General features: G+C 36.3%; 4 protein-coding genes across 4 annotated transcripts; all 4 read right to left on the bottom strand.

Moving 5' to 3' along the window:
• Nucleotides 1–436: 436 nt before the first annotated feature.
• Nucleotides 437–1,384, bottom strand: LOC120183532 (cell division protein FtsZ homolog 2-2, chloroplastic-like). Its single transcript, XM_039188206.1, has 3 exons — nt 1,373–1,384; nt 912–1,002; nt 437–714 (listed from the first exon to the last, which is right to left on the bottom strand). The coding sequence occupies exons 1-3, from the start codon at nt 1,382–1,384 to the stop codon at nt 437–439; spliced, it is 381 nt and encodes a 126-aa protein (XP_039044137.1).
• Nucleotides 1,385–2,470: 1,086 nt separating this feature from the next.
• On the bottom strand, nt 2,471–5,202 carry LOC120183519. The gene is made up of 8 exons (XM_039188198.1): nt 5,007–5,202; nt 4,668–4,754; nt 3,729–4,258; nt 3,154–3,384; nt 3,041–3,082; nt 2,916–2,963; nt 2,775–2,804; nt 2,471–2,689 (listed from the first exon to the last, which is right to left on the bottom strand). The coding sequence occupies exons 2-8, from the start codon at nt 4,741–4,743 to the stop codon at nt 2,642–2,644; spliced, it is 1,005 nt and encodes a 334-aa protein (XP_039044129.1). The 5' UTR covers nt 4,744–4,754; nt 5,007–5,202; the 3' UTR covers nt 2,471–2,641.
• LOC120183520 (histone deacetylase HDT1-like) lies at nt 4,436–18,927 on the bottom strand. Its single transcript, XM_039188199.1, has 10 exons — nt 18,851–18,927; nt 18,201–18,277; nt 17,877–18,108; nt 17,613–17,797; nt 17,161–17,256; nt 16,970–17,060; nt 16,698–16,833; nt 16,468–16,610; nt 5,919–5,925; nt 4,436–4,441 (listed from the first exon to the last, which is right to left on the bottom strand). The coding sequence occupies exons 1-8, from the start codon at nt 18,861–18,863 to the stop codon at nt 16,547–16,549; spliced, it is 894 nt and encodes a 297-aa protein (XP_039044130.1). The 5' UTR covers nt 18,864–18,927; the 3' UTR covers nt 4,436–4,441; nt 5,919–5,925; nt 16,468–16,546.
• Nucleotides 18,928–20,782: 1,855 nt separating this feature from the next.
• Nucleotides 20,783–24,299, bottom strand: LOC120183516 (uridylate kinase-like). Its single transcript, XM_039188195.1, has 7 exons — nt 23,547–24,299; nt 22,837–22,969; nt 22,697–22,750; nt 22,523–22,614; nt 21,640–21,875; nt 21,364–21,534; nt 20,783–21,256 (listed from the first exon to the last, which is right to left on the bottom strand). Exons 1-7 carry the CDS (start codon nt 24,188–24,190, stop codon nt 21,159–21,161), a joined length of 1,428 nt encoding a protein of 475 aa, XP_039044126.1. The 5' UTR covers nt 24,191–24,299; the 3' UTR covers nt 20,783–21,158.
• Between the last annotated feature and the right edge of the window lie 58 nt (nt 24,300–24,357).

Below are 24,357 nucleotides of genomic sequence, written 5' to 3'. Positions count from 1 at the left end.
ATTTAATTTCCATTTCCCGGAAATGACTTTGTGAAATGAGTAGATCCGACTGAATTAACGAACCGTTAATTAATTTGACCTTCGATAGACTTGTTGACTAGTCCTGAATGTTTCTCGTCTTAGATTTTCAAATGATTGTAATATGATTGGAGAATAGATTGTTGATTGTGCTTGGATTTTCCCTATTAGGTTTGAATTTTGATGTAATTAGTGATAACAATTTTGAATCTACGTGTTTAGCTTTTTGGATTTAGTGGAACAACTTTGTTGGAAATCGCTTTTGATATTGGTGAAATGAATTTATTTATTTTTTCCTATTTGTTATGCAAGATATGGATAGTTCAATCCCTGCAGCTTTTGTTAATGGAGGGTTGTTACGGATGCATGTTTGAAACAACCAAAACATTCAAGATAATCAAGGTCTCCATCTCGGGCTTCAGTAACTCTTCTCCCATCGGGAAGGGCTCCACTTACATATAACCAACAATTTTGAGCCCAAGTTCGAGATGATATATATGAAGTCAAATTCCTCCCCTCTGAATCCGCGACAAAACACACACACTGAGAGAGTTAAGAGATGGAGTGATACCTCAAACAAGGTTAAATCACTCCCACCAGTTATGATCCACACAATACCAGTAGCTCTTTCTATACCAAGATCTAACGAAGGTGATTGGATAGCATTTAGTGCAGCATCTCTAGCTCGTGTTTTCCCTGCATACCAGAAACAAACAATTAGAACAGAATAACCAGTTCGGAACCGAGTTGTCAACTTCCAAATTAGAATAGACAAACTACAGTCACTTCAATTACTGTCAGAGGGATGAAAAATAAAATAAAGACCGAGGTATGAACTTTATGCATTCAAATTCCAAGCCTCAAATATAATTGCTAACGATCTCTTTGATTACCAGTTGCAGTTCCGATCCCCATCAGTGAGGAACCCGCATTTGCCATTATAGTTCGCACATCTGCAAAATCTACATTGACTAGCCCAGGAATCTGCAATGAGGAAACACAACTAAATTAGAGTGCGGAAGTATGGTCTGAACCCTGAAACAAATCATAGATTTAGCAGCACCGAGGATTATGACCAAAGTTATTATTTATATAAAAAAAAGTTAGGGTTTTTTAAATAAATATAATAATATTTTAAATATTTTTTTAAAAATAAATTTAAAAATTACAAGGTTGTGACATGTGTTACTTAACGGAAAAAACTAACGCCGTTGACCTAAACTTTTAAGCATTTCAATTTCATCCTTAAACTATGACTATCATTCTAAATTAATTCTCAAACTTTTGAACATTCCATTTTCATCCCAAACTATGAATCTCATTCTAAATTGGTCCCTAAACTTTTAGATCTTACAATTTCATCCATAAATTCATCCAAACATGCAATCCATTTCAACCATAGTTTAACCTAATTTTTTTTCAAACATATAATTATATAACTTGGCCTAACGATTTTATTAACAAGATATGTATCAGTATATACGTATAATTTAGGATAAAATTGAAATATTCAAGAAGTTTAGGGATTAATTTAGAATGGAGATCACAATACGGGGATGAAAAGGAAATGTTTAAACGTTGGAGGACTAATTTAGAAACACAGTCATAGTTTAAGGATGAAATTAAAACGTTTAAAAGTTTCGGGACAAATTTGAAATGAGAGTCATAGATTGGGGACATATGATGCAATTAACTCTTACTAAACTAAAATGTGGATTTATTTCCTAAACTTGATTACAGTAGGAGAACCAAAAGTAAAATTTGAGCAAATTGGAGGATGACATTAACTAGGGTTGGTTAGTAAAATATATGGAAATGATTTTGTCATAAAAATTGTAAATCGTATAATGACCATTAGTTTTTTCAAACGGTTACAAAATAGTCATTGATCAAGCTATTAAAAAATTGTTATTGAATTTATCGAAATATTATAAAATAGTCCCTATTCTTAGCAGAACTCATCTCGTTTCGTAACAATTCAATAAATTTAATAATCATTTTGTAGCTTTTGAAATTCCAGTATCATTTCTAACATGTCCGAGTAGACAGGAGAGCGTAATTATATTATTACGACGCTAGGAATAGGTTTTGTTGGGGGATAGAATTAGACTGGTCAAGTTTGTGCAAGGAAAAAGACACTGTCGTTTAGGGAATGATGGTCGAGTACTATAGTTTTGGGGTTTGAACTTGAGAGCTTGCGGATCTGGCCTGTTAAATTCATAGAAATCTATATATGGATAACGGTAAATGAACTACGATGGAGTCTGAAGCTGCTACGAGTCCAAATATGACAATATGGTTGTGCCTGGGAAGTTAGGCATTGCTTGCATGGCTGTTTCTAGATCTAGATTTTAGAAAGTAATCGAAAACTGCTTCGAATAAGATACTAAAATCCATAAAACACACTAATAAGATTACAATACAAATACGATTACAATCCATAAAATACACGAATAAGATTCGGATTACAGAGTCTTTTCTCTTTGAACAAAGGGCCTCGTTAAAAACCCCTTCTAAACCTATAAGGGGAAAAAGAGTACCCAAAAGAAATTACGAATTAAAGAGTCCAGATACGGCACACACTTGGGATAGAGAAACGTATGAGTTGATAGCTTCCATGATCTTAATTTTGATCAAGTTCTTCGATATCAAATGGCATTCCAGAAGCCAACTATAAAACGAACCAACACACCAAAACAATGATATATTAGTGCTATGTACACGGAAATTATTTATAGTGTATATATATAGCGTACCTCTTCTCTTAGATCCTCTGGGCTGTAAGCCTGAAATTTACGAGATAAATAAATAAATGATTTATAAACAAGAAATGTTCATCTTTTTTCAAGAATAATAGTAATACGTTGGTTAATATCAATGATTAGGAACGTGCATACCATATTATTAATGAAGACTGCATCAAGGTTCCTTGCTTTTTCCAGATCCTGAAAATCCAAGTTAAAAAGTTAAATTAGAGGTTCAGGTCTAACAATGATAACCAGATTTGTTAACATTAGCGTACATTGGAGATTTGTTTTAACTCCTCCCTCGCGTTTTGCAATTTCTGAAAAACAAAGTCAAATTAGAGGCTTAGATCATGAAATCAAACTTTTAGATCTATGAACAGTAGCTTACCTGTAGGAAGCCATCTAACCTATTGTTTGCACCCACCAATCTCATCTTTGCCACATCTTCTGTCAACCTACGTTTCTTGTGATTGACCAGTATTCTCATTATATATCGATTACTTCTTCTAAGTGCAGCTCTCATAGCTTTCAAATCTGCAATCAAAATTTTGGCTCTAGCTGTCCATGGCATTTTGATTTGGTCGTAGGTGAGGAATAATTCACCTAGCAGGGCCATCACCTAAAAACATACAGACAGTGTCAATGCAACGATTGAAGGTATTATACCCTTCAAGAAAAGGCACTTCATGAGGAAAGTATAGGTCTTTGCTTACAAAGACCATAGTTCAATCATGTCAATTACTAGTTGATAGACTTTAGGGTATTAATCCCTTTGGAAGAGAGATCTGTCCTCACAGTTGTATCTAACAAGAAAAGGTGAGGGTAGAAAGAACCCTTGCTTTTATAAACTGAGTACAATCCTTTCTAATTAATGTGGGAATTTTTACCTTCGACGTATATATATAATAAATAACAATAATGTGAATTGAATATGAAGTACTAAGTCCAGGTATAAGAATTTACGCTCTCTGTCCTTTTGAAGACTCGATCTGTCAAAATTTTCGCACATTGCCCCACAGATTTCTCCTTGATATGCTCTTCATAACTCACTGCTTTACTGGCCCGTGCTGTTTTTTTCCCGGAAGATGATGATTCACCATTAACAATGGTTCTCCGGCTCCGGGACTGTTTCATTTTGCCTTTTCCTTTAGCTCTTGATGAGTCATCAGAAACTAGTTCCCGGCCTCTTTTCTTGCTCCCACTCGACATCGAGTTCAACTGGTTGTCATTGGGCAACAATTGTTGCTCATTCGCTCCATGTTGGTCTCTTTTGTTGCTTCCAGTCGGCATCGAGCTCAATGAGTTCAACTGGTTGTTATCGGACAACAATATCGGCCCATGGTGGTCTCTTATGATGCCTCCACTCAAGTTCTCCTGATTGTCATCGGGCGGTCCATGTGCTTGAAGTGACTGTGCATTGTTTACAGACAAAGCAGACACATTGTTCTCGTCGCTGTTCGGGTCAATGTAAGAGCTCCAGATCATGGACGGATCTGGGAAATTTAGCTCAGATCAGATGAAATCATTTGGTAGAGAACAGCCAAAAACACTAACGATTTTGCCCATTTGCAGAACAAAAATAGAAAGAAAGAAGCAAGTCAAGTACACTGATATTTCTTCAAACAATTAGAAAAAACTAACAAAACGATATGAAACGAGATTTCCTCGAGCAATTAAAGAACCAGCATTAAAGGAAATTCGGCAAAATCAAAGCAATAAATGTAGCAAAACCAAAGCAATAAATGTGTACTTGTGTAGAAGGCGATGCAAATAAAGTAAATTCAGTAGTATTTATTGCCTTATATATATGTGTGTGTGTGTGTGTGTGAACAGACACAGGAAAGAACAAGGTTGCCTGCTGAAGGCCATACTTTTCTTGGCTACTGTGCCTTTTCCACTTACCAAGTTGAAGGTCTCCTGGTGATAGGTAATCAAAAATCGAAAGGTCGTTGGAAGGATTCAAATCAGATCTGCTCATCTTGGACTGATCTGGTAAATTGAACTCGAGTCAGATCAAATCACTGAATAAAAAACAGCCAAAAATAATATCCTTCTTCCCAAATTCAGAACAAGAAAGTGCACAAAACCAAAAGAACAGACATATAAACTATAATCTAAGAAAAACAAAGATACGAGATTTAATCAAGTAAACTAAAGAAACCATAAAAGGAAACTATACAAAGTTTGAACTTCGAAGCAAGATATTATAAATAAATTAGTAAATTCAGTACAAGGCCTTACCGCTTTGGCGTAGTGAAGAGAAGCAGAGAAGATCCGGCTGCCGCGAATGAAATGGAGGAACCCATAGATGAAGATGAAGAAAGGGTTTTTAATTAAAGGAGAGTTTCCATTAGAATACGCGCGAGATTGCAAGTCTGCCTATATAATTTGAAGCGCTGAGGCTTTTTCAGCTGAAGAGGGTTGAACTCGAGCTCAACATTGGCTACGCTTTTCAAACAAAATTCAATAAATTTTAATTTAAAATATATTATATCAATTTAATTTTAATTTAAAAATAATTCAATAAATTTAACCTATCATACTTAATTTTTTTTTATCAATTTAATCCTTGTTCTTCTCTCAAATTATTTGTTCTTTTTGCTAAAAAAATTTCAGAAATAATATATTACTTTCTCATTGTTTTAGAAATACTCTGGATATATTACATGGAGTTGAATTTTATAAAGAGAAAATCGTCTCAGTGACCAAAAATGCCTTATAATATACGATTTTAACCAATTTTTTTTGGATTTGCCAAAATGACCAACAAAATCGCAATGCGATAGTACAAATTCGCTTTGCGATTTTCCAGAATCGCAACGCGAATATGAAAATCGCAACGCGAACATATAAATCGCAACGCGATTCTTACTATCGCAACGAGTATCTGTAAAAATCGCAACGCGTATCCATAAATCGCAACGACAATACGTAAAATCGCAACGCGATTTTTAAAACACCATTAGAATCGCTACGCGTATTTTATTTTCAAATTCCAAACACAAATATTAAGAGAAAATCCCGTAATCGAAACTCATAACCTAAAACCTAAAATCACAACTCAGTCCCATCTCCATCTCTCACTCTCTACGGCGAAATCCGTCCCCATCTCCGAAGATTTCCGTCCCCATCTCCTGCGAAATCCCTCACAACCATTCACGGTCAGAAATCCCTCACAATCATTCAGAAATGGAAAATCAACCTCCGAGGGTTAGTTTTTTTAATTATTTTTATTTTGAAATTTTTTCATTATTTTAGGTTTTTCATATTGAAACTGATGATAAGTTTACTGGTAATTTCAATAATAGATTAACCATTTCACTTAGATTTCTTATTAAATTCATTCGATTGTTGCCAATACTGCTAAACTGTTTAGTCTTTAACCCTGTGAAGTTAGTATTTGTCTTTGTTTTGTCTTTTGGTTGAAGTAATGCAATCCATTCAAGTTTCAATTTGCATAAGAATCGCAACGAGAGAAATGAAAATCGCAACGCGAAATGAAAATCGCAACGCGAAACCAAAATCGCATTGCGATTTTCATTTCGCGTTGCGATTCTCTCGTTGCGATTTTCATTTCGCGTTGCGATTCTCTCGTTGCGATTTTCATTTCAACCAAAAGACAAAACAGTGTTGCAAATTTTAGTTTCAAGAATAAACTATTATTTATGTTTATTGTTTTTGGTATATCTTCACAGTGTAGTTTTTGGTATATCTAACTTGGTATGTTTATTGTTTTTGTAGAAATTTTTTTCGGCTTCATTGACATTAAGGAATAAAGTTAGCCTAGCCACTACAATTGCTTCGAAGCTTTCACCTGCACAAAGAAAATTGTTTGAGGAAACCTGCTTCGGGCCATGGCTGAGAGTACAGCATCCGGGTGGAGATGCTAATTTGACCCATTTGTGGCTTCAGACCATGACTAGCGATCTACCCGACAGTATACAACGTGGTGAGGAAGAGATATGGTTTCATTTTCCACCGGCGTATACTTGTTTTGGGCGGAAGGAGTTCTGCTTAATCACTGGTCTACGATTCGGACACGATGATGTAGGCCAGTACACTCGTCATATCGCCCGCCCATCATGGTTATCCCGGGTTTTTCCGGATGAGTCAATGGAGAAGCCGAACCTACACGTCGACGACCTGAAGAAATTGTTTAATAAGAAAGATGGTTTCACTCGGATGGATGACGTCGATGTTGTCCGAGTATGCCTTCTAGTACTTTTGTATGCCGGCTTTTTAGGCAGAGAGGCCAGACAACCTATTCCTCAGGAGCTAATATTATTGGTAGAGGACCTGAATGCATGGAATCTGTTTCCGTGGGGTTCGTATATATGGAAAGCTACCTGGACTAAGTTGTCGTCTGCCTTTGATGACCGTAAAAGTTTGCGTGGCGATGGGTCGAAATACACTTTATCAGGCTTTGTTTGGGCCTTTAAGGTAAGAATTTCTATATAATGTTTCCAAAATTATAATTAATTATTTTAACAATTACTAATGTTTGTTATTATATTGTTTGTAGATTTGGATATTCGAGGCTTTCCCCAGCATGCGGACATATGCAATAAAAACGTCAAATGATATTCCCAGGGCTATTTCCTGGAAGAGGAAAAGTCTGTTGGATTGGGAAGACTTAATACCATATGCGACAATAAATAATGTAAGTTAACACAAATACTTTCATATATAAACAAGTTATTAATAGTAGACGTTTAACTTTGTTTGAGTTTTTATATTGTTAGGAGGCCAACACTCCATTACAAAGACTGACACCCACGGAGGATGAGCTTGCCACTGATTGGTGGCAAGCTAGTCAGCGTTTTTTTGATGGCACGGATGATGAGCAGCATCCACTTCCTCCACTTCGAGAGCCATCACCTCACCCAGAGCCATCACCTATCCTGTCACATCATCGAGCCTCTTCTCCACCATCACCTCATGATAGGCGACCGGCAGAGATGCCACGACTTCTATCTCCCTGTTCTCCACCTCCACCTCCACGTGATGAGTCAAGGGAGTTACGTGATGAGGTCAATGCCTTGCGTGAGGAGATCGGTACTCTACGCGATAACGATGGTGCATGGCGTGTGAAGGTGTCTACTTTACGTGGTGAGGTTGCCGCTCTACGTGAGATGGTAGTATCGTTGCAGAATGAGGTTCATACTCTACGCAACGAGGTAAGTTTAAGATTTTCCATATTTAACTTGATGATAAATTTACTCGTAATTTCACTTAGATTAACCATTTCACTTAGATTGCTTAGTAAATTTATTCGGTTGCTGCCAATACTGCTAAACTGTTTATTCTTTAACACTGTGAAGTTAGTATTTGTCTTTTGTTTTGTCTTTTGGTTGAAGTAAATTTATTCGGTTGCTACCAATTCTGCTAAACTGTATATTCTTTAACACTGTGAAATAGTATTTGTCTTTGTTTTGTCTTTTGGTTGAACTAAACTGTGTATTCTTTAATACTCTGAAGTTAGTATTTGTCTTTGTTTTGTCTTTTGGTTGAAGTAATGCAATCCATTCAAGTTTCAATTTGCAGAAGAAGAAATAGTTTACTTTCGCAACACGAAACTTAAAATCGCAACGCGAAATGAAAATCGCAACGAGAGAATCACAACGCGAAATGAAAATCGCAACGAGAGAATCGTAACGCGAAATGAAAATCGCAATGCGATTTTGGTTTCGCGTTGTGATTTTCATTTCGCGTTGCGATTTTCATTTCTCTCGTTGCGTTTCTTCTGCAAATTGAAACTTGAATGGATTGCATTACTTCAACCAATAGACAAAGACAAATACTATGATAGAAACATATTTGTCTTTGTTATCTGATGCATTTTGTGAACTATGATAGAATATTGACTTGGGTGAATACAATGCAAGTTTGAAACATATTTGTCTTTGTTTTCACTATTTAAATATCATGTCTGTTTATTTACTGATTTTTGTATTTAATTATTTAGCGGCCCGATAAGGTGGATGCTTTACGTCGGGTTTTGCTTGCACGACGGAGTTCACGCATCAGACGGCGTGCACGTGCTATTAAGTCTCCGTACACCCCAATAGTGCGAAGACACCACAAGAAGAAGCTCGACTCGCCTGTCATCCCTCAAGAGTCCACTCCTATCGTTGAAGAGGCCCCTATCATTCCTCGAGAGTCCCCTCCCACCGTTCAAGAGGCCACTGTCATCATTGAAGAGGTCCCTCCCACCATTCAAGAGCCCGATTCACATGGCGTCATATGTAGGCTTCTTGAGAAACCCTCTGACGTGCCGGACATGATGGATGAGAGTTGGCTCTCGTATAAGTTACCGGCCAGTACCATTCCGGTATCTGAAGTAGAGATGAGACAACTACCAGACACAATTCTGGATAACATCATTTGGGCTAAGACCGCAATTGATTTTTATCTACATGAGCGGAGCCAGGGGTGTTTCACTGACATATGCAAGCTCACCGATGATATCTATTTGTTGCTTGATCGGTCTTGGTGGGGCGTATTATTAGGGGTCGAAGACAATGGCTATTTCGATGGGGGGTAAGTCTTATATTTTTCTTATATTTAAATTTCATTAATTTTTTTTTAAATTTATGTAAGTCACTAATATATGTCTTTTTTTTGTAAAACAGCATATCGATGTGTGGGTGACACGTCTTCTAATAATTATAAAACTTAAGAAAAATAAAAGAAATACACGATATACAATTATGCCGACGTCTTTTAACGCCGTTCACTTGAAGAATCAACGAGATGAATCATTTGTGTTGGGCAATGGACAAGCTAAATTTTATCCTGCATGGTGGGAGGTCGATAAGGTTAGTATTTATTTTAGATTGAGTTTAAAGGTATTCATAAATAAGTACGCAAATGAATGAATTATTACTTATGATTGCAGGTGTTTATCCCTGTTTTGGAACGTAAACATTGGATTCTCGTCGAGCTTCAGCTCCCATCCCTTAAGATAATAGTATATGACATCATGATAAATTACATATCATTGGCTGATTTAAGAGATATTATTAAGGGATGGAGCTCTCATTTGGCTAAATTCTTGGATGCGATACATTATTGGACTCGTTCTGGAAACAAGAAGCCAAAGAAGCTCAATATTACAGTTATCAGAGACGAGACCGCGCCACAACAAACGGAAGGAGCCAGAGGGGATTGTGGTCCTCTCGTATGCTTCGCGTTGGAGCGTTTGACGACAGGAAGTATAAAGTATCTACCTCCCACCGATAGAGATAGAGCTGTAGTAGGCTTGTGGTTTCAGCATTATATGGCTAAATCGATATATACGAGACGCTGCCTACCTGCATCCGCGTTATAAAAATATCCATAAACAATTGGTAAGTTTATAGGCTTTTGGTTTGAAAATGTTTGGTTAAGTACCTAGAATTCAATAATTTGTTGTTTGTAGGTTTTAGATGTGTAGAAAGTGTTGTTTGAGCAAATGTTTGGTTTCTGCAGGTTAATCTTATAAGTGAGCTGCGTGAAAATGATGTATGGCTGCAAAAGTTGATTCAATAGTAGATGAGGAAATAGAATTATTGCTTATTTTTTGATTGTTTAATTCATTGTAAAAGATGATTTGTAAAAGTTGATTCAATAGTAGATGAGGAAATAAGAATTATTGCTTATTTTTTGATTGTTTAATTGATTTGTAAAAGATGATTTGTAAAAGTTGATTTGTTTAATTGATGTGAACATAATTCTTATTTGTGCTTGTTTAATTGATTGAAATGTAATGGTTGATTTTGTTAATTTCAATCTGCATTATGTTGAAGGCAAAAATGACTATCGCAATGCGAAATGAAAATCACAACGAGTGCGATTCTCTCGTTGAGATTTTCATTTCGCATTGCGATTCTCTCGTTGCGATTTTCATTTCGTATTACGATTCTCTCGTTGCGATTTTCATTTCGCATTGCGATTCTCTCGTTGCGATTTTCATTTCGCATTGCGATTCTCGCGTTGCGATTTTCATTTCGCATTGCGATTCTCTCGTTGCGATTTTCATTTCGCATTGCGATTCTCTCGTTGCGATTTTCATTTCGCATTGCGATTCTCTCGTTGCGATTGTAATTTCCGCGTTGCGATAGTAAAATGAATGCCTAATAAATGATAACAACTGAATAACAAGTAAGAGTTGGTTAAGTCAAAATGGTTGGCCTGAATCATTAATTCAACTGAAAATGTTAAAAGTTCACACATAAAATCCACATAATACAACGTTTGCATTTAAAAATACCTAAGTTAACAGTACCAAAAGGTGAAGCCAGTTGTGATTGGGATTTTAAAGATGATTGCCTTTTGCTTGACACCATATGAGATTTGGATTTTGATGAGGATCCATATTTTAGTAGAGGAAAATATGATTGTGATGACACTGGTGATCCACATGTCAACCTTGTATGACCACTTTCCTTGCACCGACTACATGTCGATCTCTTCTTCTCTTCACCCTTAGACGGTATACGATCGTGACTTTTTGGTCGGCCAGGTAGCCTTCTGTCCATGGCTGGTGGCAAAACTGTTTGTAAGTCATCTGGTATGTCCCACTCAGAATGATGTGGAATAGGGTAGACAATCTCGGCATAAGTCTGTCGATAAACTTCTGTAGTGTAGCAATCTATAGCGTATGCGCTTGAATCATCTTGGTTTAGATGAAGAGCAACTTTTATAACATGGCCACACGGATAACCAGATGTTTGTCATTTCATACAACTACACGTCTTTGTATTTAGATCGACCAGCCCATTTAAGTTATTATCCAGTACTTGAAACAAAGTGTTTGAACATGGTTCAACTCTCCATGACGTTGACTTCACAACACGTTTCGTTATCTTTTTTTCAGTCCATATTGTAACACGATGTTCCAATGTTCCTGTAAATTTAAATAAACAATACTTAGTAAAATATATGATAAGTTATGATTTTAAAGAAATAATTACATGCATGGTTTCTTTTCTTGTAGTACCACTGTTGAATAGAGGCTCGAAAAAAACTCCATTAACATAGTAATAGGTAATTTTCGGGAATGACGACTTAGAGCGTTGATTGATTCTGCACTATTAGACATCATGAAACCATATCTTGCTCCAAGTTGATGTACTCTTGACCATCTTTCAAACCCGACATCTTCTAGTGTTTGAGCACACTGAGGCAAAACACGTCTTAAACAGATTATATGCTTATTAAAATCCACTTCCCGATAAGCTTTTACAGCCTTCCAGTATGTCCATTTGTGCTTTTTTATACCAGCAGACCTTGATTTTAGATTTCTATACAAATGAACACCACAAAGTCCATGAAAAGCATCTGGGAAACACCTTCTAACAGCGTTGTCAATTGAGTTTTCCCTATCGGATATGATTGTCAGATTGCTAATAAGACCTATGCAATCCCTAAGATGCCCCATAAACCATGTCCATGAATCAGAGGTTTCAGATTTGCCAACCCCGTAAGCTATTGGCAATATCCCATTGTTAGCATCCATGGCTACTGTTAATAAGTTTACTCCAAGATATCGACCTTTCAAATATTCTCCGTCAACTATAATAACTGGGCGCATGCAAGTAATAAACGAACGAATCTACAAAATAATATACACAAGAAATATAATCATTTAAATGTGAAATGCATGTAACTAACAAAAATGAGTCAACAAAATTATATTGATTTACTAACCGTAGCACCAATGGCGATAAACAGCAACTCAAAGCGTCCATCTCTATATGTTTTGATATGAGTTACCGACCCAGGATTTTTCAGCTTTAAATTGTGACAATAAGCCGGCAGTTGGGCAAACGATGCTTCTGGCGACCCCCTCAACAATTCCAAGGCATAACATTTGGCTCTCCAAGCTTGAGAATATGATATACTAATCTTGAACCGAGCATTCATGTCAGTCATAATTTCATGTCCCCGATATACACTGCCATTCAAAAACATTAACTCAGCCAGAAAACCACCCAACACCTTTTTGTTTGCCTGTCTATGGTTAGGAAAAACTTGGGTTCTTGAACATGTATGTTTATCAATAAAAGTCCTAACTTGAAACACTTCGCAATCTTTTATCCTCTTTGCAATCATACGCCACGTACAATTTTTATCAATCATACACCTTGTTTCGAAACGATCTTTGCTTGATTTGTTAACTTTTAGTTGATAGCCATCTTCCACACATTTCGTATACAAAGCTATCTTCAAGTCTTCCTTTGTATCAAAACAATCATCTTTCTTGATACGAATAACTTTTGTGTAACAATCAACTGCATTATTTACCAACTCTTCTTCCGGTATCTGAAGTAATTCTGGCATATTCCAGTTATACTCCCGTGGCATTTTCTTCTTTTTCTTTTCTTCGGGGAATTCTTCTCCTTCTGTTTCTTCTTCAGGGTTATATGAATTACAGAATGGATGTTCAACATGTTCATTCACATTCGTAACTTCCTGCTCATTATCATCAACAACATCTTCTTCGGCAACACCTGTTTCATCATCAAAATTCGGGTATTGACCAATATCAAAATCATTACACGCCGGGTTTGATTCTTCTTCTGAAACATCATCAAAATCCGAGTATTGACCAAGATCAAAGTCCATGTATTGACCAAGATCAAATTTCGAATACTGACTAGTACTCACAATTTTTTCTGTTGGCTCATCATCGTCTAACTGGTCAATACGAAAACCGAAATTTGGTGCTGAAAGTTGATTGGGATTTGGATTAGGGAAAGGTTGTAGGTTTTGAGATTGTGTTTGATATTGTGTTTGGTATTGGAAATGTGGTGAAACAAAAATTTCTTGGTCATGAAATTGTGGTGGAACCATTAAATTTTGAGGTTGATAACAACGTTGTACATTGTGAGCACCATAAACTGGGGCTGAACAACTTAGTTGATTACTACCCGCTACTGACCCAACTTCACTACTTCTAGGTTCAACAACATACAATGTAACATCATCTTGCGAAACTCTAATGTAAGCAATGAATCGTTCAACATCTTCATTGTCGGATAACAAATAAACTTTACCTTTTCTCTGATAAGATAACCTAAATCCACTTAGGGGCTCTAAATTCAATTTCTTTGAAACACGTAAAATTAGAGTTTCATAAGTTAACTTTTGTAAAGACAGTTTTAGTTGAAGATTCATAGGTAAATGCATATATTGTAAAACACCATGAACATTCTCCCATGACTCTCCAAAACACAAATTTATCCAAACATGATCAACATTAGATGATTTCATGGTTGTAAATTAATTTACTAAACAGACGAGCTGCGAAACTAAAATCTGTTGCCGGATGGGGAAGGATGTCGTTGGATATAGGAACGGATGTCACCGGAGAGAGTGATAGATGGAGATGGAATGAGTTGCGATTTAGGGATTTAGTTTATGATTTGCTGCTGTTGCGTAGTTATATACCCAAAATTTAAGTGTTGCGATTTACAGATTCTCGTTGCGATTTACGGATTATCGTTGCGATTTACGGATTATCGTTGCGATTTACAGATTCTCGTTGCGATTAACGTATTCTGGTTGCGATAATCAGAATCGTGTTGCGATTTTACGTATTCTCATTACGATTTACGGATACGCGTTGCGATTTTACGTATTGTCGTTGCGATTTACGGATACACGTTGTGATTTTACGTATTGTCGTTGCGATTTACGGATACACGTTGCGATTTTACGGATACTCGTTGCGATAGTCAGAATCGCGTTGCGATTTACGTATTCTCGTTGCGATTTACGGATACGCGTTGCGATTTTACGTATTGTCGTTGCGATTTACGGATACGCGTTGTGATTTTTACGAATACTCGTTGCGATTTACGGATACGTGTTGCGACTTTACGTATTGTCGTTGCGATTTACGGATACGCGTTGCGATTTTTACGAATACGCGTTGCGATTTATATGTTCGCGTTGCGATTTTCATATTCGCATTGCGATTCTGGAAACTGATTTGCGATCCTGGGGATCGCGTTGCGATTTTCATATTCGCGTTGCGATTTTGTTGGTCATTTTGGCAAATCCAAAAAAAGTTGGTTAAAATCGTATATTATAAGGCATTTTTGGTCACTGAGACGATTTTCTTTTTTATAAATAAAGCATCATATTTATTGTTATGTTGAGACTTTAGGTAGGAGACTTGTAAAATAGAATTTTATAAATAAAGAATCATATTTATTGTTTTAGAAATACTCTCGATATATATATTGTTATGTTGAATTTTATAAATAAAGCATCATATTTATTGATATATTACATGATGTGTTTGGTTCACGGAATGTAAGATTACCAGTGAGAATAAAAGATTACTGGGGAATAGGGTTACTGAGAATGTTGTATTTTGTGTTTAGTTAGTTTAGCAGGAATATAAGATTATAGTGTTTGGTTAAAGGAATAAAATACTATTGGATATATATTTTACCAAATTGTCCTTATTATATATTTGTTTTTTTAACAAGTTGAATTCTACTATAATATTACTATAATTAATTTATATATTTTCTTTAAAAAATTTAAATTCATAAAATTTATATAATTTTTTTACAAAATTGAAAAGATAAATAGGTTTAATGAAAGGGTTTAATTTTATTTTAACCCCTGAACTTCATATAAAATTTTAATTATAGACGTTTTTGTAAATCTAAAATAGTTTAAGCATAAATTTGTAATTTAACCTACATAGAATTTTTATTTTTCAACGACAGAATAATGATATTTTTGAAGAAAAAAAAATTAAGGGCATTTTAGTCTAAAACACCAATAATCCAACAATACCTAAAAGAATGGGGTAATCACATTCCTGTTAATATACTTCAAAATACCAAAATTTTTCATGTATATAATCACACTGATAAAATTTTATATATAACACTAGATGGAAGTAAAGTTAACTAGACAATGATTCAAAAGAAAACTAAACAAAAAAAAAAAATCAAAATCTCATCCCGGTTCAATCTACAAACAAGTCTAATGAAGGATGAGATCTTTTAATGAGTTTAAATAAATCAAAAATTGAAAGAACCAAATCAATTCACTAGTTACAGAGATGCTTGTTATAAAGATCTCGAGTTCTAACACTAACGATTACAATATATTAGAGTGTTTATTATCAAAAGATTAAAAGTCTTTAGAGTATATATTATTATTCGTAACCCAAAAGCTTTTGGGTTAAAAGGCTTAACGATCTCTCCAGTGAAATCCAAGTCATTTCGTCCAAAATGTCCGTAAGCCGCAGTCCTTTGGTACCTAAACTAGGGGAGAGCATTTGATCGAGTCGAGTCAAAATTTTTTGAATTATTCGAGTTGGCGAGTCGTATTTCACAACTCAAATTTAAGTTAAAATTTTTTCTAGTTGAGTCAAGTTATTCGAGTTTCTATACTAATTTTATTATAATTATTTATAGTATTATCACAAGGATTTATTCTAAATTTTTAACTTTGTCTAACCATATATATAACTCTTTTCACATTATAGTGGTAGGACACATTGCACTCCCAAAGGAAAAACTTAGTTTCGAGTTTTAGAAATAATATTAATGGGAGAGACACTTTTGAACCCCAAAAATAGTTCCTTAAATAAACACAAAGGACACCAAAAAAAATACAAGCGTCTAAAATTACACAACACGATCAATTAATACCATAAGGCACAAACACAATCATAACCATGGGAAATAATATAAGCATGAAACTAATCAAGTCCACTAGTTCACTCCAGAAATGGCAATATTTAAACAAAGATATTGTTTGACTTATTTTTACACTGCAGATCCATGCTTTGCCTTGGAATGGGATTGTAAAGCATTTTCGGATCCAAATGACCTGGACAAGTTTTGATGGCAATGAATTTTAATCCATATGTAAGCAAAAATAACTGTAATTGGTTTAAGTACTTGATAACCGACTGACCTTCCACAAGACTTGCAAAGGAATGATGAACCACCTGAATTTGAACTCTGTTTTGCCTGACCAGTGGTTGCCGATGCTTTTCTGGCTTGCTTTGAAGGGTGAGGGGTTGCGGTATGTCCGCCCACTTTCTTGCCATCTGCATCAAAGATTTTGTAATTCTTTTAACAATAAACATTTTAATTATGGTTTGATGAATGTGCCATTATGAATCCCTCATTGGTCATTTAGCAATCACCATCTCAAGAAGAGCACATATAGAAGAGAAAATGTACCTGTCTTTTGGGGAGTGACCAGCTTTGCCTTTTTTCCGGGAGCAGGGGTCTTCATAGCTGACTCGGCAGACCTCTTCTTGCTTGGTCCGGCCTAAGGAGAACCAATCAGCGGTGATTAGAATGACAAAGTAAAAACTCAACTGAAACACCTCAAATTCCTGAATGAAAAAGCTTAAAGCATATGTTTTCACCTTTTCAGCCTCAGGTGTCTCTTGATCCTCATCTGAACTTTCTTCTTCACTATCATCATCACTTTCATACTCACCATTGACTAACAGGCCAGGTTCCTAAAACAATAACTCAAAATCGACAGTAACCAGACATGGTATTATGTCACAAATTGGATTATGAAACAACAATAAAAAAAGCAGCTCCAACCAAGATCAAGATAAATACAGTAAACATTTAATTCAGCAAATTCTTGGATGAAAAGGAAATATCAAAATTTGATATAAAGACAAAATATTATAAAGGAAAACATCGAAGATTTACTAGGTATGCAACAGGGATAGTTGTGTCCCTAATGTACCATCAATCATTAACACAGTTTTAACACCTTATTTCAACTATTCAGAATTATGATTTGCCCAAAAATGGGGAAGAACTTATCAGTTGGTTATGATACTAATTGCTAGACATCTACCTGATCATCACTGGACACTTCATCCTCAGTAGAAGTATCGTCTTCATCCTCATCATCACTGCTATCCTCCTCTTTGTTTGGTTCCACATTCTTAACCTGCTTTGACGTAGTAGGATCAGATGCTATAGCATGAGGCGTTACGGGAGAAACTGTGGGTTTAGGGAACTCATCTTCAGACTCAGAATCTGTAAAGTAAAAATTGAAACATGGTTTACAGATTCAAAGATTACTAAAAAAATACAAAACACTATCAGAATGACTTACCACCACCTTGAGTTGTATCAACATAATACCCAGTGAAATATATATTGCCGTTCTTCCAGGTATGGGACAACTCAAACTTGCCATGCAACACCAAATCCAGTTGCATCTGGGGGAATTTCTCATGGGAAAGTGTTCCAATTACAAACTTCTCGTTTTTGAATTTAAGATAGATGCAAGCATCTCCATTTCCTTTTTCCTTCTTCTTATCACCGGTTACCTCACCAAGGGCAACCTGTGAGTTATACAGTAGCAAATTTAATAGATATCTAAGTATAGTAGACAAAGTACAAACACGAAGTATGGAAACCAGAATTCCCTAATTACCTGTGAAATATGCAAGATCCTACAGCCACCATCCTCCAATTCCACCTCAAAGATCTGTCCAGTTTTAACCTCAGCACCTATATATATGTTGCCAAATTTCAGAGGACAACGGGCGTACATAATTCGTTAGAACCAAAAACATTGAAGGATGCAATGATAAGTTAAAAAACCAACACAAAATCGCAAATATGCAAACATTAAAAAAAAATCAACATGCAATCATCAATAAGAAACAAAAGCTTCAATTAAGGGACTATGATGAAACATAATACCAAGAGTACTAGCAGAGAGAACATATTCTTAAATTTTATACAATAAACAAGATAACTCCTAACTTAGGGAAATCAATTAAGTGATTTTATATCTTAAAATTAATAATAATTCCAAGCCGCACTCTAATATGCATAATCAAAGATAAAAACTATCAAACTGAAAGCAAAATAACTTGATTAAGAAACAACCTGAAAGATCAAATCCTTTCTGGAAAACAGTAACCGAAGTTCCGAACATATAATTAGCATTTCTAAAATAAGCGATGAGCAAATACTAATAAACATTAATTTCTGCTGATTCCGTAACTGAAAGAAAGATTAAAAGAAACGAAAATCTAATTAAAACAAACGATAGAAGTGATGTAGAGAGAAATTTACCCCAAAACTCCATTTGCAGTGTGAGAGAAGAAATCCGTCAGTCAACGACGCAGAGAGTGTGTAATTAGTATTGTCCATCGGGCGTCGACTTTTTGAAAACTTGGGGAGCGGGGTGAGGCTGTGATCTAGTGTTTCCCAGAGTAGAGTAAAAAGATTCTGATGTGGGATTCTTTTTTTGGGTAATCAACCAGTTTGGGCTTTCTTGAAAGAACCTGACGGCCCAAATATCTTGGATCTCTTATCAAATGCAGCACCCGGTCTATCCACCGACCACTGTCTCTAGACTCTCCGCATGGCGCCGAGGCGACTCGTCTTGGCGCACGATTGTCTCATCCGCCAATGTGGGTCGTACTGGAATGTTATGAGGGAGAGGGAGCCTTCATGGCTTCGTAGATCTTTCGGCCAGCCAACACCACCTCGTTGTTCTTGAACATCTCGCGAGCTACCTTGTTGGATGAGATGATCGTGGAGTCATGAGCCCAAGGTCATGATGGGTCCATGCCAACGAAGCAACTTGGCAAACGATCATCGACCTTGATGGAAGTCGCCCTACCTCTTCTAACCGCCGATAATACCAATAACGAACATAAAATTTTATGTTAGGCGACGAATTTAAACTTTTTAAATTTTAAAGGATAAACTTAAACTTTTAAAATTTAAAGGAACAAAAAAAGATTTTTAATAAAAAAATATATAATATTTTTAAAATTTCATAAGGACGATTATCTTTAACCCTTCGGTTTATCTCTGGATGGCACCACTCTATCCTCATGGCCCATGCAGCCATGCAACCAGTGGCAGATGTAGACTTTGGTCAATATGGACACATTTTCACCCTGAAATCTGTTTTTATTTATGTTAATAGTTCATTTTATTTAGAGTTTCCACCTTAAAATTTTATTTGTGCATGTCTCATGTGAAAAATTTATGTTATTAATATATGTGTATCCACCAAAAAAAATATTTCTAGATCCGCCCCTGCATGCAACCCATAGGAAAATTGCTATACCTCTATGTGTGTATATATATATATATATATATATATGTATGTATGTATCATGTATGTATCAATGTGTGCATATATAGAGATAGATATTACGTTTAAATCATAACAATGATTTCACATATATAATAGGGGAAGCACTCTTTATAAAAGCCGGTAGATTTAAAGCGACAAAATCAAGCAGATTAGCAATGGTTTGATAGGTATCTTCGAGTCATTGTTATTTTAAAATTGATAAAATATCAAGTACATTATCTCAATTTTTTAATTATTTTTCAAATACTTGATAGTGAAAAATACATGAGAACTAAATCCAAATGCCAACAACCTATGGAATTAGAAAAAAAGAACTCACTAATAGAATTGAATGAATGGGATATGCATCAACTAAGCCACCTCGGTGGAAATGAATTATTGTTATTCTTTGAGATATTGTGTTTGAGTATTAGAAATACCAAGGGTGTGAGCGTTCAATGTCATGTCAAATAGTATAGAGTTATCTATGAACAAATCTTGCATTGTACTTACCACAAACTAATAAAAAAGAATGAATAAGATATGATATTAAAGGGTTTGAATTTAGATTTTAGGCACTAAACGCGTTAAATTTTGAACAACAGATATTAAAATGAAACAAAAATTAAACTTTAGGTATGTTTTTGAAAAAAATGAAAGTTTAAGTACTAAAACGAATCAAAATTAATAGTTTAGAGTTTAAAGTTTATAGCATAACGATATATTTTAGGAATATAATACCTCTTCATTTAATAAAAAAATCATTTCACTAACAATGTATCAAATACTAACCATCTGATCCCCTCCCATTATCTATTTGACTTTGTCCTGGTTGCATTTTGGCCCCTCCTATAAAATAGGTAAATTGGTAGAAGAAAAATAATTTATTTGTTATAAAATTTCGGATACAATAGTTTCAGCTTATGACCACTTCCTACCTCTAATTCTAAACTACGAGTGCTATCAGTGAACTACAAAAACCTCAACAGTATCACATTGTCTTCTTATAAACCGGTAATCATCTTTGAGTTTATACTATTTCTTATGCATTTAAATACAATAAATTTTTCCACCATACGAAATTACAGATTTTCGATCAAGTCGGCATCGCAGGCGAAAAATAGAAACCTGGCCTCCAGATGTTACAGCCGCAGCATCTTTGGGTCAAGAATAAATCGAAGTCTTCGTTGTAGAAGCACGGCGGCTGAACTGCCGGGTACTTGTTACTAGAGTAGCATTAACCGTATCGGGCCTAATATCAACGGTCACAACAACCGGAAATGAATCAGATCAGCTTATCCTTCCAGTTTGATCAATCAACGTACCAACTTGATCTCCACATAAGGCTTTCGAGATGTTCCCAGGCTGAAGAAGATTAAAGACTGCAACTGTGCCAAAGTAAGTTGACTTAATTCGTATGGGATCAATTGTCTGGTAATGAAAATTCAGAACATGGAAGACGAACACGAATCATGAGTTCTACAAGAATACCAACCAGGAATGCCATTTTCTTCACAGAAGGTCAATGCCATCATGTCCATGGCTGTGGCGCCTCTTGAGACTAAATCTCGAAATGAGATGTGCTCAAATGTAGCATTGTTGTCCTGGGAATGGCAGTCATAAACACCATCTACATTCGTACCTTTAACAACTGCCTCAGCTTGAACTGAAGAGAAATCAGTAGACACGTCAAATGTTGAGAAAAGAAAGAAAAAAGTGCATATAATTTAAGAGACTGAATTCTAGAAAACAGGAAGAGAGACGATCATACTTTCCGAAGCTCGAAGCGCAGCAGCTGTGTCAGTAGAAAAGAGTGGATTTCCAGTGCCAGCACCAATGCCACCAAATATTACGACTCTACCTTTTTCAAGATGACGTATGGCACGCTGCCGACTGTATGGTTCTGCAACTTCTTGCACAGAAAATGCCGTTTGCACACGGGTCTGAACACCCATCTTCTCCAACGATGATTGAAGTAGTATAGAATTCATCACGGATGCCATCATGCTGCAGTAAATTGCAGGATCATGATTTTGGTTAGTTTCATAACCAGATACAAAAATATAAGTTAGCCCATGAAGATTAAAAGACAGACAAAAAGCAGATTCATTAGCTAAGATATTTTCTTCGACCCATTCCATCATTTTATTCTGTTTATTGGGATATAATATGCCTATGTTACTTCGAATCTTCATTTTTCCTGAAGTACCTATGTCTGACACCTATATCCAACGCATACTTAGACACGGATAAGAGAATATGATTCTCCAAACGAGAGGAAATCTTGGAAAATAAATAAGCAGGGCACTGTGAGACACATACTCATGTCCGATACTTGCACTTGAATCTAAGCAATATGGAACAACTTACAAGCAGAGGTATTACATATACGGATATACCACCCGACTGAAGTCATTCCCGAGAACATCCAAAAAGTATCGGCTTATGATCATGACCCGAGAACTATAAAACTATCAACCAGAGTTGTTTTAACATACAATATAATGACAGCTATACATCGGTAAACTTAGTCTTACAAGCCTCACCCAAGTTTAAGCTTTATACTCTTCTATTATAGATCAAAATTAAACCAAATTTGGTATGGAAATAAAAAGGAGTATCATCCATCGTGAGTCAAGCAGTGAACACATTACCCAATTTGATATGCAGTACTTCTATCTAAGCCTGTTGCAGTAACCCATGTGTTTCCACAAAAGAAATTGCGACCTCCAACAACGATTGCTACCTGGAATATCACCGAAAAGGACAGCATCTTAACAGGATTGCAAACATCTGCAATCATAAAATATAAAGGAAGTAATTATTACCTCTACACCGAGGCGGCATGCAATTGCAATCTCCTTAGCAATCAACATTGCTACCTGATAATGAGAAAGAAAACACATTTATGCAAACTGACAACAAAATTATCCAGTTTCAAACTTTGTACAGCAAACTCATGGTGCACCTTAGGGTCGATATTGAGAGGACCAGTGCAAGCAAGAGCTGCGCTGCTAATTTTGAATACCACTCTGCGCCATTTAGGACTTTTGGGTTTCACGGTAATCTGTCCTACAGGGCTCGGTGTAGCTAAAGCATATCTGCAAATTAAACAAAAGCTAAGGCATCTCTATCATTATATAAAGAACAGAATACACTAAACATGACTTTTTATCACAAACTAAGGCAGCAACATCATTGTAAGCCAGAGTCAAGAACTATAAAAAGATAGAACGCTTCAAAATTCGAATACAAATTCTGTACAATGAAACAATAAAATCAAACAGACTCTGATTTCACTGAAACAACTCGAGAATATATTTGTTTCCAAATGTACTCATAAAAGAGTGAAACTGAGAACGGTTTGCTCACATTTTTGTTGATAGTTCATATTGACAACGGATTCTAATAATGGTTTAGCATTTGTTGGCAAACGAGTACAGGCAAATATTTAAAAATTGAGTGCGGATTTGAAACTTTGGATATCCATTATCAGAATTCGCATTACTTATGCAGATGATATACCTGAATTATATACATTCAGGTTAGCTTTACTTTTGCGGATAACGAATTTGAATATCACAAATAATCATTTCTCAAGCTATTCCATGGCTACATTCGAACCTAGTGAAACATTAGCAAATAATAACCAGAAGCGGAAATGCTATCGAGATATACCTTTTGGATCGTCTAACGGCAGTTCCAGGAGAAGCGCTAACCTTATCTTCATCAGCTACGGCCTTTGCCGGCAGAGAATTTCCAACAATTTCTTCCATTTTCTTAAACCAAGGCCAATTACTCGCCGTGATGCTGCCATCACTCACCCTATGCCTCTCGAGCTTATATCTTTTCTTCAAATTATCAACCTTGTTCTTGCACTGCTCCACACTCTTGCTCTGCTTCTTGCATCGCTCGCTGACCGCGGTCGCCACCTTTTCCCAATCCCGTCCTCTCAGATTCCCTCTGTTCAGCTGCGTCAGTTTTTCCATATAAGCCTCCAGCAAACATCCAATCGCGGCGTCGCTCCATTCTTCTCTGTCTTTCCGGTACTCCGCCGACGCTGACTGCTTCGATCTCTTCAAAGCTCCGTCATTTATCTCTTCTTGATTACTCCTCTTCCCGATCCGCGCGTCGGACGAGGTAGCGTTACTGCTGTTGTTGGTGGTGGTGTTACCGAAATTGGCTCCGGGGAAAGCGGAGTCGGAGTCATCGTCGGCGTTGTGATTATCGGGTGGTGGCGCGTAAGATAGGTGGTAGTGGTGATCGGGGTTAGTTTCGTGGTCGTCGATGAGAGAGAACTCTTCGTCAACGGAAGAGGCCATAGGTCGACGTTAGCGTTAAGGGGTAGTCGAACGGAAGACGTTAGGGGATGGAGGGAGAAACGTTGAGGAGAGAGTGGAGGGATGGTTCGACGGAACATGATGGGCCGTGACGGTTCCGTTAAGTAACGAGGGAAACTTGGTAAGAATGCGCAGGTGGGTGGATCCCG

This window comes from Hibiscus syriacus, unplaced genomic scaffold (genome assembly GCF_006381635.1).
Source record: "Hibiscus syriacus cultivar Baekdansim isolate YM2019G1 unplaced genomic scaffold, ASM638163v2 tig00112789_pilon, whole genome shotgun sequence".
NCBI lineage: Eukaryota > Viridiplantae > Streptophyta > Magnoliopsida > Malvales > Malvaceae > Hibiscus > Hibiscus syriacus.
The sequence above is the reverse complement of the archived record's forward strand: the minus strand, read 5'-3'. Positions and strand labels throughout refer to the sequence as shown.

Excerpts from the sequence above, each read along its gene's own strand:
- LOC120183532 (XM_039188206.1), bottom strand. Across the intron at positions 715-911 it reads GGGGATCGGAACTGCAACTG|GGAAAACACGAGCTAGAGAT; the intron begins GTAATCAAAGAG and ends TCTGGTATGCAG.
- LOC120183519 (XM_039188198.1), bottom strand. The coding sequence starts at position 4,743 with ATGAGCAGATCTGATTTGAATCCTTCCAACGACCTTTCGATTTTTGAT. Across the intron at positions 3,385-3,728 it reads TCTTCAAAAGGACAGAGAGC|GTGATGGCCCTGCTAGGTGA; the intron begins GTAAATTCTTAT and ends GTATGTTTTTAG. Across the intron at positions 2,964-3,040 it reads AGTTAAAACAAATCTCCAAT|GATCTGGAAAAAGCAAGGAA; the intron begins GTACGCTAATGT and ends TTGGATTTTCAG.
- LOC120183520 (XM_039188199.1), bottom strand. Across the intron at positions 17,061-17,160 it reads AGACACCTGAGGCTGAAAAG|GCCGGACCAAGCAAGAAGAG; the intron begins GTGAAAACATAT and ends GGTTCTCCTTAG. Across the intron at positions 16,834-16,969 it reads GGTCACTCCCCAAAAGACAG|ATGGCAAGAAAGTGGGCGGA; the intron begins GTACATTTTCTC and ends TCTTTGATGCAG.
- LOC120183516 (XM_039188195.1), bottom strand. The coding sequence starts at position 24,190 with ATGGCCTCTTCCGTTGACGAAGAGTTCTCTCTCATCGACGACCACGAA. Across the intron at positions 22,970-23,546 it reads GCCGTTAGACGATCCAAAAG|ATATGCTTTAGCTACACCGA; the intron begins GTATATCTCGAT and ends TTTAATTTGCAG. Across the intron at positions 21,535-21,639 it reads TGCGCTTCGAGCTTCGGAAA|TTCAAGCTGAGGCAGTTGTT; the intron begins GTATGATCGTCT and ends ATTTCTCTTCAG.